Below are 18,088 nucleotides of genomic sequence, written 5' to 3' on the forward strand. Positions count from 1 at the left end.
GATTTCAAAATTACAACTGTCACTTTTGCCACTTGTATAAGGGGACTGATTCGGTCCCCGTTGCGTTCTTTAATAGTGTCTGAAGAAATCCTAAACCAATCTTACCATACTTCCAGGTCCGAAGTGTCAGGTTTTGTAACTCAAATTGAGCGAATCTAATTCGTGTCTGTCATACATTATTTGACTGTATTATTTAATATTCTTTAGCTGGAAGAAATAAGGCAGAAACTGGAAGACTACGAACGAGTGTCCAAGATCCAAAGGAACTTGACTTCTGAGAACGCCGAGTTGGAGCGAGAGGTGGCCGCTGTGAACGCGCGCCTCGACCAAGCAGAGAAAGCGAGAAAACTCGAGCTCACCGACACTAAGATGAGATACGAGGGACAGATGAACAGCATGCGGGATGAGCTGAAGTCTTTGCACAACCAGGTAACTGGCACGAAACGTTCACAACAGNCTGCAACAGTAATTGTTTTATAAAACAGCGCAGAGTAGGACGTCCAGTCACAAGGTAGACCGACGACCCCATAAAGGTAGCAGGAAGGTGCTTGATGCGGGCCGCTACCAAGAGGTCATTATGGGAATCATTGGGGGAAGGCTATGTTGAGCAGTGGACGTCCTATGGCTGAAATGATGATGATGACGCTTTACCAGTATTTTCTTCCACATAAAATATATTGTACACACGGCCACACTGTTAACTATCCATTTCGTTCGTTCGTTTTTGCTCTCGCTCTAATCAAATGGGGATTCTTTGCGATAGAACGAGATGACATGACTGGCAATGGGCAGTTAACACTGTTGCCGATAGTACATAGCATAGCGCTTTGTAATTATTTTCCTCTTTGACAAAAAAGAATGGAATAATAACGCTTGACATGATTGTTTTAGGTGTCCAGGTTCAGACGAGAGAGAGATAACTACAAACAAATGCTAGACGCCGCCCAAAAGACAATGGCGGAAATAAAGAACGGCGACAAAAACACCAGAACGCCGAGGACTTCCATATCGAGCACTGATGAGGTTAGATTACATGATTTCTTTATTTGATTTTCTTTTTTTTTTTAATTTGTCCCGTTAGCCCCTAGTACTAAGCTAAATATGCTTGTGTAGTGGGTTCACCACAATAGTCGAGCGGCGGCGGGATAAAAAACCCGCGTTCCCTGGATCACGAGTCAGCCAGTCCAACGCATTGAACGGTCGGCTATCGTGGCTTCGTTATTATTAATGTGACTGACTCACACACTCATCACAAAATCTCGGAAACTACAAGTGCTAGGGGTCTCAAATTTTGCATGGGGGTTCCTTTTAGAACGTAGGTGTTCACTAAGACGGGATTTTCTAAAATTTTAACCCTAAGAGGGTCAAACGGGGTCCACGCGTACGAAGTCGCATTACGGTATGTTGCGTTTTGGGGCAGAACGACTGCTCCATAAAGCAGGTTGAGGATACCGGCTCCCTTACGTAGCCATTAACCATTTCATTCAACTGTTTAAATCAAACAAAAATAGATTAGTTTAGCAAAAACTTTACCTCTTCCCAGGAGGAATACCGCAACAAAGTGGCGACATTAGAGCAGCAGACGGCGTGCCTTGAAGACGAGTTATGTGAGGCGCGGCTGCTGGCCTCCAAGCTCAAGACCGAGCTCGTCAGCGAGAAGTCCGCCGCCGAAGTGCGCATCGCTGAGATGCAGTCCCGGCTCAATGAGGTAAGGCTAGCAAGTGGCAACTACATATTATACAGGGTGTTAGGCAAATGGGTATATGCGCCGACACTAGCTAGCCCATGTTAAAATGGGCATATAAATGGTATAGTGAAGTCAGAAAATTGATATGTTCATTTTAATTATTTAAATTTTCACACAAATCGGGTTTTATAAAAATTATTTTGTAAGTATGAAAATTAAAAAAAATAAAATGATGTTATCAAATTTCTGACTTCGCCATACCATTTATATGCCCATGTTAACATGGGCTAGTGTCGCCTCATATACCCATTTACCTAACACCCTGTATATTCCACATCGAACAAAAATAGGATCACGTAAATCGGATCTCGTATCTAACGGCCGGTTCACACACGTCTCCGTTTTACTGTTCCGTTTTATCGTCTACGTTTTTTTTTCGTCGATGTATGTATTACTGTATATAGAATACTGTGTCATGTGTGAAGTCGCTCATACAACTACATACGCCATCGACGAAAAAAAACGTACACGATAAAACGGAGACATGTGTGAACCGGCCGTAATGGGTGTAAATACATTAAAAAAAACACCAATCGAATTGAGAACCTCCTCCTTTTGTTAGTCGGTTAAAAAAGAACGAGTCAGTATTAAATCTCATTTTTAATGGCATTATTTAAATCGAATATCATAATCTGGTTGCACCCGAAAATCCACATGACCAGATATTTTTAAATCAATATTTTAATTTCGTTTAAACTCGACGACGACGTAACAACCGCTCTATGACTCGAGCGGTGAGGGAAGGGATGGTGCAGGGTGGGAGGGCAAACCATAAAATTAATATTCCTCCTATGAGGCAAACTAGCACGTAGCGAGCTCAGTTTGCTTCGTGCGCCCGGACCGTTCACACGTTTAATTATTACTCTGACAAAAAAAAACAACAAATGGAATATCTGTGTAGTTAATTAATATAGTGTAAATTTTGCAAATAAAATGAGTGATTATTTTCTATGTGTTTTAATAGTGGCTTTAAAAATCCTAAATGTTCTTTACTGATTTAAAAATCTTTGTTCCACCCAGTACGAAGAGGAGCGGCTTCTGTCTTCTGGGAGGGCGCGAGTGGCAGGACTCGCCACTCGGATGGAGCTGGCGTGGCACAAGGAGCGCGACGAACAGCAACGACTGTTGCAAGAAACCTCCACGCTCGCGCGTGACTTGCGACAGACGCTCTTTGAGGTGAGTTTTTTTTAAATAAAATTGATTTTGTTTTTCACTTTTTCAATATTTGCATGACTAATTAAGTCAACATGTGGACATGACAATTGTAATCATATCTTGTAAAAAAACATGTTAAAAGCAAATAAAGAATCAGAATTAGAAAGACACCGTGTCTCGGGACAATAATGTAAGTCAGTGTTGAGAAAATCAGTCACTATTCTCATCTTCTTTTCCAATCTAATTAAATATTTTGTAATGGTACTGTTTAGAGTACTTAAGTACATAGATTAAGTTTAGTGTCCAATTTATTTATTTAATTCCCTTTTGGCACCTTTTGGGTTGGATCACTAAAAGTACACAACTATAACTTGTTTTTTTACAGGTGGAACGCGAGAGAGATAAGGAAAGGTTAGACATGAAGAGAAGAATAGAACAACTAAAGAGAACGACCGAAGAGGAGACTGAAGAAGCTAAGAAGAAGGTATGTTATCATGTTCATGCACACTGTTTTAAAGCGCATATTTGGCGGGTCTGTAAGATTTCAATTTCGATTTTAAACTTCTGCAATCTACAGCCTTATCCTATTACATTTTATGACTATTATCCCGTGCCAGGTATCCGAGCTACAGTGCGACCTGCTAGAACTTCGTGACGCGCACGCTAAACTGCGCACGGCCAACGAAAAGCTGCGGCGCGACAAAGAACGCAACGACCGCGATCGCGACCAGAACAAGTTGCTGGTTGCCTCGCTGAAGCGCGCGCAGCAGGTAACAAGCTATTTACACCTTTAAGTCAATGCCCTAGATCCTTTATTCCCGTTGTTCGCCTATAACTACGACGCGCACGGGCAACTTCGTACGGCTAACGAAAAGCTGCGGCGCGACAAGGAACGCAACGACCGCGACCAGAACAAGTTGCTGGTTGCCTCGCTGAAGCGCGCGCAACAGTTAACAAGCTATTTACACCTCTAAGTCAATGCCCATAGATCCTTTATTCCCGTTGTGTGCCTATAACTCCGTGACGCGGACGCTAAACTTCGTACGGCCAACGAGAAGCTGCGCGCGACAAGGAACGCAACGACCGCGACCGCGACCAGAACAAGTTGCTGGTTGCCTCGCTGAAGCGCGCGCGCGGGTAACAAGCTATTTACACCTTTAAGTCAATGCCCATAGATCCTTTATTCCCGTTGTATGCCTATAACTCCGTGACGCGGATGCTAAACTGCGCACGGCCAACGAGAAGCTGCGGCGCGACAAAGAACGCAACGACCGCGATCGTGACCAGGTTGCTGGTTGCCTCGCTGAAGCGCGCGCAACAGGTAACAAGCTATTTACACCTTTAAGTCAATGCCCTAGATCCTTTATTCCCGTTGTTCGCCTATAACTACGACGCGCACGGGCAACTTCGTACGGATAACGAAAAGCTGCGGCGCGACAAGGAACGCAACGACCGCGACCAGAACAAGTTGCTGGTTGCCTCGCTGAAGCGCGCGCAACAGGTAACAAGCTATTTACACCTCTAAGTCAATGCCCATAGATCCTTTATTCCCGTTGTATGCCTATAACTTCGTGACGCGCACGCTAAACTGCGCACAGCTAACGAAAAGCTGCGGCGCGACAAGGAACGCAACGACCGCGACCAGAATAAGTTGCTGGTTGCCTCGCTGAAGCGCGCGCAACAGGTAACAAGCTATTTACACCTTTAAGTCAATGCCCTAGATCCTTTATTCCCGTTGTATGCCTATAAACTCTGTGACGCGCATACTAAACTTTGCTCGGCCAACGAGAAGCTGCGGCGCGACAAGGAGCGCAACGACCGCGATCGTGACCAGAACAAGTTGCTGGTTGCCTCGCTGAAGCGCGCGCAGCAGGTAACAAGCTATTTACACCTTTAAGTCAATGCCCATAGATCCTTTATTCCCGTTGTATGCCTATAAACTCCGTGACGCGGATGCTAAACTTCGTACGGCCAACGAAAAGCTGCGGCGCGACAAGGAGCGCAACGACCCCGACCGCGACCAGAACAAGTTGCTGGTTGCCTCGCTGAAGCGCGCGCAGCAGGTAACAAGCTATTTACACCTTTAAGTCAATGCCCTAGATCCTTTATTCCCGTTGTTCGCCTATAACTACGACGCGCACGCGCAATTTCGTACGGCCAACGAAAAGCTGCGGCGCGATAAGGAACGCAACGACCGTGACCAGAACAAGTTGCTGGTTGCCTCGCTGAAGCGCGCGCAGCAGGTAACAAGCTATTTACACCTTTAAGTCAATGCCCTAGATCCTTTATTCCCGTTGTTCGCTTATTACTACGTGACGCGAATGCTAAACTTTGCTCGGCTAACGAAAAGCTGCGGGCGACAAGGAGCGCAACGACCGCGTAGGGGCAGCAGATTTCAGATGACGCTTACTCGATTTCAGAAGATAAAAGTTAAATAAAGATCCAACCCACCCTAGTCTACGGGCGGCAAAACTGTAAGAATAGGCGCACACCGTTGATTTTTCGTCGGCCGATAGTTTAGTCGGGCTGTTGATCAGTATGGGCATGTATGGGAGTGCGCACACTACGCCGATTCGATTTGGCCGATTCTTCATACAATTTGAAATCGGGCACAACTATCGGGCAACTAAAAATCAACGGTGTGCACCTACTCTAAATCCGCCAATGCAAGGAGCGCAACGATCGCGACCGCGACCAAAACACTCGTGACCTCGCTAAAGCGCGCGCAACAGGTATCCTTTCTTTACCAAGGGCAAACAGAGTGCAAAAATCTGTCTTACAAAATACTAATATCCCTGTTAATATTATTCCTAGAAAAAAAAGGAATCGTTAAGTTAACGGACATAGTTTGCATACATACTGTTTTTTTACCGAAATAACTACATCATGGATGGTATGGTAATGGTATTCATATGTAAAAATATTCACATAGGTAATAATGAAATGCATATTTCCCACTACAGGAAGACGACAGGATCATAGCGCAGCTGCTGGAGACAATAGAAGACCTGATGAAGCAGAGCCCGGAACTGTTCCGCAGCGAGCCCGCCGTCAAGCCCGAGAAGAGCTTGCTCACGCCTACTCCGCCCAGGCGAAACAGGGTATGTTATTTTATCACTTGGGATTCTATTTTAAGAGTCTCCCAATTCAAAGATTTTAGAGCGTCAACCAGTAACGGCGTAAGGGGGGGCGGTGGGGGCGGTCCGCCCCGGGTGCCAAGCATCAGGGGGTGACAAAAGTCGCGCAGATTAGTACTCACTGGCGCATCTGCATGACAAAGATCATGATACTTGGGTGCGATTGGTATCATTATAGCTGATTCGTATCTTTTTTCTTCAAGTCGGTAACCCAAAACTCCTGGGGGGTACCAGACCTGACCATTCTGGGGTGCCATAGCCCCGAGATATACAGGGTGTCCCGTAATGTAACGTCAAGCCGGAACTGGGTGTTGGGGCAAGTTGTGCTGGTTATCAGAAAAATATAAAAAAAAATCTATATGGCATATTTTCAAAATAATAGGCATTTAAAAAAAATCTAAAAATTCTACTCCAGGTGACGGTTCTTTTACTCGTGTTGCCACAAATCTTCACTTTTTCCAATTTTTTTTTTGTTATGTAACCCTGAATAATGCTTCTCTAAATCGTTATCAAAATTACAAAACCAGCTGCTCCAGCTTGGATGAAAAAAATACATTATTCCCAAAAAAAATTTCAAAATAAAAATTTTGCCTAGTTTAAACTGACTGTACTGAAAAAAAATTGTACTACGCGAGTGTGGCAAGTGACATCATAATTTGGCGCATTTAGTAAGGATCCCAAAATGGTATAACACTTGGTAAATCCATGCTGTAATTGTCGACAATTTTTGGTTTTTTGGAAATAATCCCGTTTTTAACTTTATCTACCTTGGTTAAAAATATTATTCTAATGTGCCCAAAATTCAAGTTTCTGGCTTAAGTGAGGTGGAGAAGCCATTTTAAAAGGTATGAGCGGGACGGAGAGGGCCATCTTACCAAGCAGGGATGTTATGGATATCCGTAACCGTAACCGAAACTATCGGATATCCGAAATAAAATAATATCCATAACCGTAACCGAAACTGATTCAAAAGTTACGGATAGTTTCGGATAATGGCGGAGTCTTAAGGGTACAATTCCAAACTTCAAAACTCTATGAAATCTGCAGTATACACGCCGCAGCTGCAATGCCGCGCTGCCGATTTCATAGTTTTGCAGTTTGCGGTCTGCGGCACGTCTTGGAATTGTACCTTAAATCTTAATATTTGTTACCAACTTGTCTGGCATTCCCTGGCACCATCTAATATGCCAGCCTGTTTGACCTTTATCATACATAGGTGTCGTCTTAGTTGGTACATAAAGTAGCTATGTGGGTCACGCAGCATATTGCTATTCCTATTTCTAATAACTCCGTAACCGAAATTATCCGAAACTTTCGGATAATCTGAAATGATTTCATATCCGTGACCGTAACCGGAACCGGTATAATATTATTCTGCTGACTGTACGGTTGTCAGTCACAGAAACTTGAATTTTGGGCACATTAGAATAATAATTAACCAAGGTAGATAAAGTTAAAAACGGGATTATTTCCAAAAAAACAAAAATTGTCGACAATTACAGCAAGAATTTACCAAGTGTTATACCATTTTGGAATCCTTACTAAATGCGCCAAATTATGACGTCACTTGCCACACTCGCGTAGTACAATTTTTTTTCAGTACAGTCAGTTTAAACTAGGCAAAATTTGTATTTTGAAATTTTTTTTGGGAATAATGTATTTTTTTCATCCAAGCTGGAGCAGCTGGTTTTGTAATTTTGATAACAATTTAGAGAAGCATTATTCAGGGTTACATAACAAAAAAAAAACTTGGAAAAAGTGAAGATTTGTGGCAACACGAGTAAAAGAACCGTCACCTGGAGTAGAATTTTTAGATTTTTTTTAAATGCCTATTATTTTGAAAATATGCCACATAGATTTTTTTTTATATTTTTCTGATAACCAGCACAACTTGCTCCAACACCCAGTTNCACAACAGATATTGCATCACCTTAACTTTAACCGTAACTATAAATTTTACCGGTGTTTCTGTATGGAGTTTGGCGGACTTTTGACGTTTGTTATAGTTAAAGTAAGATGGTGCAACCCAGGGTTATTGTTTCTTAAAATTAAGCTTTATTTTCTTCCACAAATTTGTTCATAGCACTTTTTTTTTCCCCTCTTTGGCAAAAAAGAATGGAATAATAACGCTTGACATGATTGTTTTAGGTGTCCAGATTCAGACGAGAGAGAGATAACTACAAACAAATGCTAGACGCCGCCCAAAAGACAATGGCGGAAATAAAGAACGGCGACAAAAACACCAGAACGCCGAGGACTTCCATATCGAGCACTGATGAGGTTAGATTACATGATTTCTTCATTTGATTTTCATTTTTTTTTAAAGAATTTGTCCAGTTAGCCCCTAGTACTAAGCTAATAATGCTTGTGTAGTGGGCTCACCACAATAGTCGAGCGGCGGCGGTATTCGAACCCGCTTTCCCCGGATCACGAGTCGGCCAGTCCGACCCCTTCATCGTTCGGCTATCGTGGCTTCATTATTTATTATTAATGTTATTTTTTTATTATTAATATTCTGCGCTCCGGGTGTTAGGGTCGCCGCACATGGGCTTCACGCCTCAGCCACAAAACGCCGCCACTGGCGTTACGGTATGTGGCGTTTTGTGGCAGAACCACTGCTAATAAAGCAGGTTGATAATACCGGATCTGTTAAGGTTGATTTACACGTATTTAACTTAATTTTAAGTGATCAAGTTGCATTGTAATTTTAAGTTTATGTTCAAACGTCAAGCTCCTGTTTACTATGAAACTGCTTGTCAAAACGTGTCAAGTGACAAGCTCCGCCCACCAAATTGACATAAAAATTAAGTGAAAATTCAGTTACCTACTTATCTACTTAATACGTGTAAATCAGCTTTTACGAAGCACTACCATTTCATATTCAACTGTTTAAATCAAACAAAAATAGATTAGTTTAGCAAAACCTTTACCTCTTCCCAGGAGGAATACCGCAACAAAGTGGCGACATTAGAGCAGCAGACGGCGTGCCTTGAAGACGAGTTGTGCGAGGCGCGGCTGCTGGCCTCCAAGCTCAAGACCGAGCTCGTCAGCGAGAAGTCCGCCGCCGAAGTGCGCATCGCTGAGATGCAGTCCCGGCTCAACGAGGTAAGGCTAGCAAATGGCAACTATTCCGCATCAAACACAAATAGGATCACGTAAATCGGATCAGAAATCTCGTATCTAATGGGTGTAAATACATAGAAAAAAACACCAATCGAATTGAGAACCTCCTCCTTTTGTTAGTCTGTTAAAAAAAGAACGAGTCAGTATTAATTGCCATTTTTATGGCCTTGACAGTTTCATCAATTAATGAGGGTTTTCGCGAATGAAAGATCCGCTAGATGGCGGGACGTGGATGTGGGGTCTGATTGCTGCGTGATTGGTGGATTTTGACATATCTGTCAATGTCATGTCAAAAATAACCAATCATGCAGCATTTGGACCTCGCGTCTACGTATTGCCATCTGGCGGATTTTTCATTCGCGAAAACCCTCATTGTCCAAAATCGAATATCATAATCTGGTTGCACCCGAAAATCCTAATGACTAGATATTTTTAAACAAGAATTTTAATTTCGTTAAAAAAATGCCGCTCTATGACTCGAGCGGTTAAAGAAGGGATGGCGAAAAGTGGGGGAAAACTATCACATAGCGAGCTCACTTTGCTTCGTGCGCCCGTACCGTTCACACGTAAAAAAAAAACAATTTAACAGTTGGTGTTGTTTATTAATATAACCAGTCACCAGTGTAAATTTGCAAATAAAATTAGTGATTATTTTCTATGTGTCTTAATAGTGGCTTTAAAAATCCTAAATGTTCTTTACTGATTTAAAAATCTTTGTTCTACCCAGTACGAAGAGGAGCGGCTTCTGTCTTCTGGGAGGGCGCGAGTGGCAGGACTCGCCACTCGGATGGAGCTGGCGTGGCATAAAGAGCGCGACGAACAGCAACGACTGTTGCAAGAAACCTCCACGCTCGCGCGTGACTTGCGACAGACGCTATTTGAGGTGAGACTGGCTAGATAAAAACCCAAAAAAAAAATAGGACATGTTTACGAATGGGATCGCGATACATGCTCTTGTCGTGCTACGAATAGAGCGACAAGCAACAACGCCTTGCAATAGACGCTCTTCGAGGCGACATTGATTTTATGTTCACTAAGTATAAAGACGGATCAAGTGGGAATCAGGCAAGCACATGAAAGGATCCTTAAAGGGCTCGCAAATGGATTTCCGTTGGCACCGTTTGGTTACTTTTAGCAACTATCGTAAAATAAGATTTTTTTGTTTTCACAGGTGGAACGCGAGAGAGATAAGGAAAGGTTAGACATGAAGAGAAGAATAGAACAACTAAAGAGAACAACCGAAGAGGAAACTGAAGAAGCTAAAAAGAAGGTATGTAATTATCTTCATGGACACTAATGTTATCTAGCTTATATTTAGCGGGTATGTAAGATTTCAATTTCGATTTTAAACTTCTACAGCCTTATCCTATTACATTTTATGACTATTATCCCGTGGCAGGTATCCGAGCTACAGTGCGACTTGTTAGAACTTCGTGACGCGCACGCTAAACTTCGTACGGCTAACGAAAAGCTGCGGCGCGACAAGGAACGCAACGACCGCGACCGCGACCAGAACAAGTTACTTGTGGCCTCGCTGAAGCGCGCGCAACAGGTAACAAGCTATTTACACCTTTAAGTCAATGCCCATAGATCCTTTATTCCACCTACAACTACGACGCGCACGCTAAACTGCGTACCGCCAACGAAAAGCTGCGGCGCGACAAAGAACGCAACGACCGCGACCGCGACCAGAACAAGTTGCTGGTTGCCTCGCTGAAGCGCGCGCAGCAGGTAACAAGCTATTTACACCTTTAAGTCAATGCCCTAGATCCTTTATTCCCGTTGTTTGCCTATAAGTCTGTGACGCACATGCTTAACTTCGTACGGCCAACGAAAAGCTGCGGCGCGACAAAGAACGCAACGACCGCGACCGCGACCAGAACAAGTTGCTGGTTGCCTCGCTGAAGCGCGCGCAGCAGGTAACAAGCTATTTATACCTTTAAGTCAATGCCCTAGATCCTTTATTCCCGTTGTTCGCCTATCACTCCGTGACGCGGAATCTAAACTTTGCTCGGCCTACGAGAAGCTGCGGCGCGACAAGGAGCGCAACGACCGCGACCGCGACCAGAACAAGCTGTTAGTGGCCTCGCTGAAGCGTGCGCAGCAGGTAACAAGCTATTTACACCTTTAAGACAATGCTCATAGAGCTGGGATCCTGTATTCCGGTTGTTAGATGTTATAACTCCGCGACAAGGAGCGCAACAACCGCGACTAAAACAAGCTACTCGTGACTTCGCTAAAGCGCGCGCAGCAGGTAACAAGCTAATTGCATCTTTACAGTGCTTATAAAGATGAAACTTCAGAGAAATACTTTATTCCTAACTAAATGCAGTACCTAGCGTATACTTAGTTGCGCATGTCGCATACGAGCATGGCACTCCAATAATGGCATAATATTATGTCTTCTTGTGTCTCTTCTGCGATCGATTTCCCGAATAGGGCACGGAAACAGCATGCAAAAACACTTGAACCTGATTTCTATATTCCTATAAAATACTCTTTGCTGACGGACACAGTTCTCATATACTCTTTACAATTTTAACTGGTATTTCCAGAGATCGCTAAATCTTGGGTAAAAATATTTAATGACATGCATATTAATTGCCACAACAGGAAGACGACAGGATCATAGCGCAGCTGCTGGAGACAATAGAAGACCTGATGAAGCAGAGCCCGGAACTGTTCCGCAGCGAGCCCGCCGTCAAGCCTGAGAAGAGCCTGCTCACACCCACTCCGCCCAGGCGAAACAGGGTAAATTTTTATCACTTGGGATTCTATTTTAAGTCTCCCAATTTAATTATTTTTTCAGCGTCAACAATTTTGCATAGTTTTGGATCTTAAGTCAACCGTCAGACCCCGCCCCATAAGGACGCTAACCCTAGACAAATGCTAGTATGGTGTGAGCCTTAGCAGTGGGAGACCTGCCAAACTACGTCTTCTGACTCATGGTCGCCGCTTGAGAACTTTTCTACCCTAATGGCCACGGCCATCAGTTCTACAACCTATATTATGGGCTCCGCCCATTTCCACTTTTAGTTTGGCAATTGGGATGTTTCCTGGGTCGAAAAGCAAGAGTTTTAATTAGTCCGTCAGTTAACTTATCAAAAAATACTCTACACGTANAGAGTGTGGATCCGCGACTCCCGAGAGCGCAGAAACCAGCGGCGCAGATGCCGCAACCACCGCCGCGCCCCTGCGCCGCCTCGCCGACCCCATAACGCTACTGCTCGACGGTAAGTGGCTCGAGGCATCATTTCATATTATAGAAGTCTATTTGCCTTCAACCATCGAAGTCCCGATCCTGCTCGGCCACACCGAGAGTAGCGGCACGAGGCCTCGTGAATTGCCGAACGCGAGCGCAGACATAAAGCAACTGCTCGTCGGCAAGTGACAATACTGAGAAATCTTTTTAGTGTGTAAAGGTCTATAGCTCCAGTCGTCTAAGTCCCGCTCCCGATCGGCCACACCCGAGAGCGCAAAGACCACGCGCCTACGCTGCCTCACCGATGAGCTGCGCGCCTCGCGTATCGCGGAGCGCGCGCGCAGGCATAACGCTACTGCTCGACGGTAAGTGGCTTCACTGAGTCATCTTTACAGCCCATGGAAGTGTTATATAGCTCCCAGTCATCGAAGTCCCGGTCCCGATCCTTGACGTCTGAGAGTGCAGACTAGCGGCGCGCGCCTGCGCCGCCTCACCGACGAGCTGCGCGCCTCGCGTATCGCGGAGCGCGCGCGCAGACATAACGCTACCGCTCGACGGTAAGTGGCTTCATTGAGTCATCTTTACAACCCATAGAAGTGTTATATTGCTCCCAGTCGTCAAATTCCCGAGATCCCGATCCGCGACGCTTGAGACCGCAGAGACAAGCGGCGCGGACGCCGCCGCCACCGCCGCGCGCCTGCGCCGCCTCGCCGACCCCATAACGCTACTGCTCGACGGTAAGTGGCTCGAGGCATCATTTCAGCTTATAGAAGTCTATTTTCCTTCAACCATCGAAGTCCCGATCCTGCTCGGCCACACCGAGAGCAGCGGCACGAGGCTTCGTGAATTGTCGAACGCGAGCGCAGACATTAAGCAACTGCTCGTTGGCTGGTGACAATACTGAGAAATCTTTTTAGTGTGTAAAGGTCTATAGCTCCAGTCGTCTAAGTCCCGCTCCCGATCGGCCACACCCGAGAGCGCAAAGACCACGCGCCTGCGCCGCCTCACCGACGAGCTGCGCGCCTCGCGTATCGCGGAGCGCGCGCGCAGGCATAACGCTACTGCTCGACGGTAAGTGGCTTCACTGAGTCATCTTTACAGCCTGTAGAAGTCTATTGCTCCCTGTCAGCACCAATCCGCGTCACACCGGAGAACAGCGGCACGAGGCCTCGTGAATTGCCGAACGCGAGCGCAGACATAAAGCAACTGCTCGTCGGCAAGTGATAATACTGAGAAATCTTTTTAGTCTATAGCTCCAGTCGTCAAAGTCCCGATCCCGCTCGGCTACGCCCGAGAGCGCAGATAATGGATGGATACTCACCGACGAGCTGCGCGCCTCGTCGTATTGCGGAGCGCGCGCGCAGACATAACGCTACCGCTCGACGGTAAGTGGCTTCATTGAGTCATCTTTACAACCCATAGAAGTGTTATATTGCTCCCAGTCGTCAAATTCCCGATACCGATCCGCGACGCTTGAGACCGCAGATACAAGCGGCGCGCGCCTGCGCCGCCTCACCGACGAGCTGCTTGCATCTCGTATTGCGGAGCGCGCGCGCAGGTGAGTGGCTTCACTGAGTCGTCTTTACAGCCCATAGTAGTGTTATATAGCACCCACTCATCGAAATCCCGCTCCCGATCCGCGACTCCCGAGAGCGCAGAGACCACGCGCCTGCGCCGCCACACCGATGAGCTGCGCGCCTCGCGTATCGCGGAGCGCGCGCGCAGGCATAACGCTACTGCTCGACGGTAAGTGGCTTCATTGAGTCATCTTTACAGCCTGTAGAAGTCTATTGCTCCCAGTCATCGAAGTCCCACTCCCGATCCGCGACGTCTGAGAGTGCAGAATAGCGGCGCGCGCCTACGCCGCCTCACCGACAAGCTGCGCGCCTCGCGTACTGCGGAGCGCGCTCGCAGGCATAACGCTACCGCTCGACGGTAAGAGATATCGCCGAATCATCTTTTCAGCTTATAGAAGTCTATTTGCCTTCAACCATCGAAGTCCCGATCCTGCTCGGCCACACCGAGAGCAGCGGCACGAGGCTTCGTGAATTGTCGAACGCGAGCGCAGACATAAAGCAACTGCTCGTCGGCAAGTGACAATATTGAGAAATCTTTTTAGTGTGTAAAAGTCTATAGCTCCAGTCGTCTAAGTCCCGCTCCCGATCCGCGACTCACGAGAGCGCAGAGACCACGCGCCTGCGCCGCCTCACCGACGAGCTGCGCGCCTCGCGTATTGCGGAGCGCGCGCGCAGGCATAACGCTACTGCTCGACGGTAAGTGGCTTTACTAAGTCATCTTTACAGCCTGTAGAAGTCTATTGCTCCCTGTCATCACCAATCCGCGTCACACCGGAGAACAGCGGCACGAGGCCTCGTGAATTGCCGAACGCGAGCGCAGACATAAAGCAACTGCTCGTCGGCAAGTGACAATACTGAGAAATCTTTTTAGTGTGTAAAGGTCTATAGCTCCAGTCGTCTAAGTCCCGCTCCCGATCAGCGACTCCCGACACTCCCGAGAGCGCAGAAACCACCGCCGCGCGCCTACGCCGCCTCACCGACGAGCTGCGCGCCTCGCGTATTGCGGAGCGCGCGCGCAGGCCTAACGCTACTGCTCGACGGTGTCACTGAGACAGCATCACTTTAAGCTACTAGAAGTCTACTATGGGACAAAAGCCTCCCAAGGAAGGGGGCTACCAGCTTTCTTATTGAGGTACACATCGGTCCATCGCGCCATCAGCACATTTTTCACGCAGACCCATACGTTAATTCAAAGCTGGAGATATTGTCGGTCTCACAATATTCATTTTCCCGATTTCAAACACTAAAGATGAAGCGTGTTACGGGACTCGCTCGATCATCTAAACGGGTTCGAAACGTTACGAGTCCAATGAGCTCTTCCCTCAAAAACTTCGGCTATGGTCTTATAGCAAATAGCTTTAGGTTGTAAAGATTACATTTGCATCTATCGGAAAACCCATCTTGATGTTATTCTAAAAATAGCATGAAAACTTTTTAAATTCTACTTAAAATACATATTCCAGCGCAATGTCGACGGAGCCGCGCGACACACTCTCAGTGGCACCAGCTAGCCGAACACCATCGCGCGCTCCTTCTCTCAAGAAACGATCCGTTTCCTTGGAACAGACTACTAAGGACCAGGTATGTACTGCATATTACTTATACTTATTAATAATGATTGCTACAGGTTATCTGAATTAAGCGAAACTAAAAAATCATTTATTGTACACACAGAGCGTAATTTGGAAGACGGTGGATGACAGCAGCGTATCTTCAATGCAATCCTTGGATGGAGACAACGACGTTCGCTTGTTCACGATGCAACGCGACACTAGTATGGACAGGTATTTACTAAATATGTACATACAAAAAAATCTATTTTGTTTTTAAGTCCAGTACGAAATAGGTCTATGATATTTATCTTGTTTCAGTCGACTTTCTGGTGGATCGGCCCAGAGTGACGTACTCCCAACAGATAAGAAGAAAAAGAAAAGCATTTTCAACAAACTGAAAAAGCTGACCAAATCGCGATCTATAGATGACCAAGTGGACTCCGATACTGTTGATTTCAGGCCTATCGGCACAGTATCACAGGTAATATACATATAACAGATCTCGTTCGGGTGTAAAATTGTTAAGTAAATGAAACTGTAACAATGTTTTTGTACCAGGGTTCGGATTCGGACATGAGTGCAGCAGGCAGCAAACGAGATTTACGTGGTCGACTGTCAGACATGTTCAGTAGGAAAGGGCAAGCGTCTCGAGGCAACAGGTAATATAGTAGTGAATGACGTTTCTTCTTCGCTGATGTATGTACTTACTAATCGAAATATTTTCGTGGTATTGTCAACATAATCATTTCTTGGATGTACTATAAAGTTTAAATATTTTCGTGAATATGTCTGGTTTATGTCAAGCTAAAAATGTATAAGATTTTAATGCTTTGTTTCTCAGCAAAGAGAAGAGCCCAGAGCGGCCGGCCAGTGCGATGGCGAGCGTGGGCTCCCGGCCCATGCTACGTAACTCCAGCAATTCGCTGTTGCCGCGCGCCTCGCCCGCTAAAGCCGTATGTATCGATCACACCTGCTAGTAGTGGCTTATTCCACTATTCCCCGTTGACAATCCCCGTTAACGCCAATTGGAGCTTATAATGGGGAATAATGAACTAAAAAGTTCATTAGTCCCCGTTATATTAGGATTTTATTTTGAACGTTCCAATAAGTTCCAATTTAACGTTAACGGGGAATAGTGAACAAAAAGTTCACATTCTATTTATTTTCACTAATTTTTGCCCACGCCCGCGTAAATTCAGTTTGTCGCAGATCGTTATAACTGCTATCTTTTTCTGATGTTTAAACAATAATACTGTATATCATCAAAATCCGTTCAGTAGTTTTTGCGTGAAATATTAACATTCTTACTTTTATGATGACATAGTCTTAATCATGTTAAACTGTAACGTGATCATATAATTACTTACGTAGTTTTCTTCTCCAGATTGAAAGTTTGTTGTATTTTGTGTGCTCCGCAGAACGAAGTGCCGAGCTCAAGGGCATCCAGTGCGACTCCCGCCGCGAAGAGAAAAGGGAAATAACTAATACTATTCGTGTTTCGCTTCATTATTGTGTATTTATCCATTCTCCTATGACTTCCACATAGCATGTAATATCACAATACATATCAATCTGTATAACTATCGACAACACGGTGCCGTAGAATTTTTCTAAATATTTTTAGCAACGCAAATTATAACTCTCTTGACATATAATGCGGTACAGTAAAATTAATTTTACTTATTCCTAAAACAGAACGATAATAATCGGCGAGTAGAATGAGGTTCTCGTCCGACCTACATCAAATAAAAGCTTGTAAAATATCAGTCGTATTTTTTTTACTAGAATCTGCAGTATTTAAACGATTATTCTACTATCTTCTAAATGCACTGGTGATAAAATTTTAATTGAACTCCAATTTTACATTAAGTACAGTCGTTAAAAGACGAACACTTTTAATAAACGTAGCCAGAACAGGTCGATAGTTATGCAAGGCTAGTCTTACATTAGTCACAATATATTTCTACAGTGACAGCCTAAATATTCCTTATTCCTACGTCCTCTCCTTAGTGAATATCGCAAGGATTCCGACGTGTCTGTACGTCGGGAAGTTCAGTAGCAACGTTTGTAGTTATGTAATTGTAATTTTTTAATAAAATTGTTGATCGAAATTTTGTCTTGTCATTTACAAAGTAAGATTTTAAACTTTCGCGTTCCATTTCAATTAAATAGGAACACATTAAGTAACTCGTATTTAAATGTCGTTTTTCTCTAATTTAATTACAAAGTGCCTCCGTAAGATAGCGTTTGTAATATCTAGAAAAAAACACCAAAACCCGCCACGACTCGATCGCCCAACTAAATAAAATGAAAATAAATGTTGTATCATCTGTCTATTTCGAATGTTTTTACAATATAAGCCAGATGAGTGAGTACCGGTTCGTATAGAAACCAAACAACGAAATAAACTAAAGTAAATGTGAGGAGGCGTAGGAGGTGCGCGCGCGGCTAGCGCTAGCTCTGGTCCATGAGGTTGGCGTCCACGCCGCCGCCGCTCGCGTCCTTCAGGATGGCCTCGAAGATGGGCTGCAGGTCCGGGAACGACTTGATCTGCGTCACGAAGTCCATCAGGTGAGGGTTCTTTTCTGTAAATT

At 45.0% G+C, this 18,088-nt stretch overlaps 1 protein-coding gene across 1 annotated transcript in view; it reads left to right on the top strand.

The window, feature by feature from the left end:
• Positions 1–17,605, top strand: part of LOC114364413 (thyroid receptor-interacting protein 11) — a 38,006-nt gene extending 20,401 nt beyond the window's left edge. Inside the window, exons 28-42 of the mRNA XM_028320568.1 lie at positions 208–429; positions 892–1,023; positions 1,544–1,708; positions 2,768–2,923; positions 3,288–3,386; positions 3,520–3,672; positions 5,866–6,003; positions 12,787–12,805; positions 13,999–14,110; positions 15,405–15,522; positions 15,616–15,725; positions 15,813–15,975; positions 16,053–16,153; positions 16,336–16,447; positions 16,913–17,605. Of these exons, the coding sequence (XP_028176369.1) occupies positions 208–429; positions 892–1,023; positions 1,544–1,708; positions 2,768–2,923; positions 3,288–3,386; positions 3,520–3,672; positions 5,866–6,003; positions 12,787–12,805; positions 13,999–14,110; positions 15,405–15,522; positions 15,616–15,725; positions 15,813–15,975; positions 16,053–16,153; positions 16,336–16,447; positions 16,913–16,975 (1,863 nt within the window). The 3' untranslated portion in view covers positions 16,976–17,605. The remainder of the gene's footprint in view (positions 1–207; positions 430–891; positions 1,024–1,543; positions 1,709–2,767; positions 2,924–3,287; positions 3,387–3,519; positions 3,673–5,865; positions 6,004–12,786; positions 12,806–13,998; positions 14,111–15,404; positions 15,523–15,615; positions 15,726–15,812; positions 15,976–16,052; positions 16,154–16,335; positions 16,448–16,912) is intronic.
• The last annotated feature ends 483 nt before the right edge of the window (positions 17,606–18,088 follow it).

The sequence above is a fragment of the Ostrinia furnacalis genome, unplaced genomic scaffold (genome assembly GCF_004193835.3).
Source record: "Ostrinia furnacalis isolate ACB-3 unplaced genomic scaffold, ASM419383v2 OfSCF7395, whole genome shotgun sequence".
Lineage (NCBI taxonomy): Eukaryota > Metazoa > Arthropoda > Insecta > Lepidoptera > Crambidae > Ostrinia > Ostrinia furnacalis.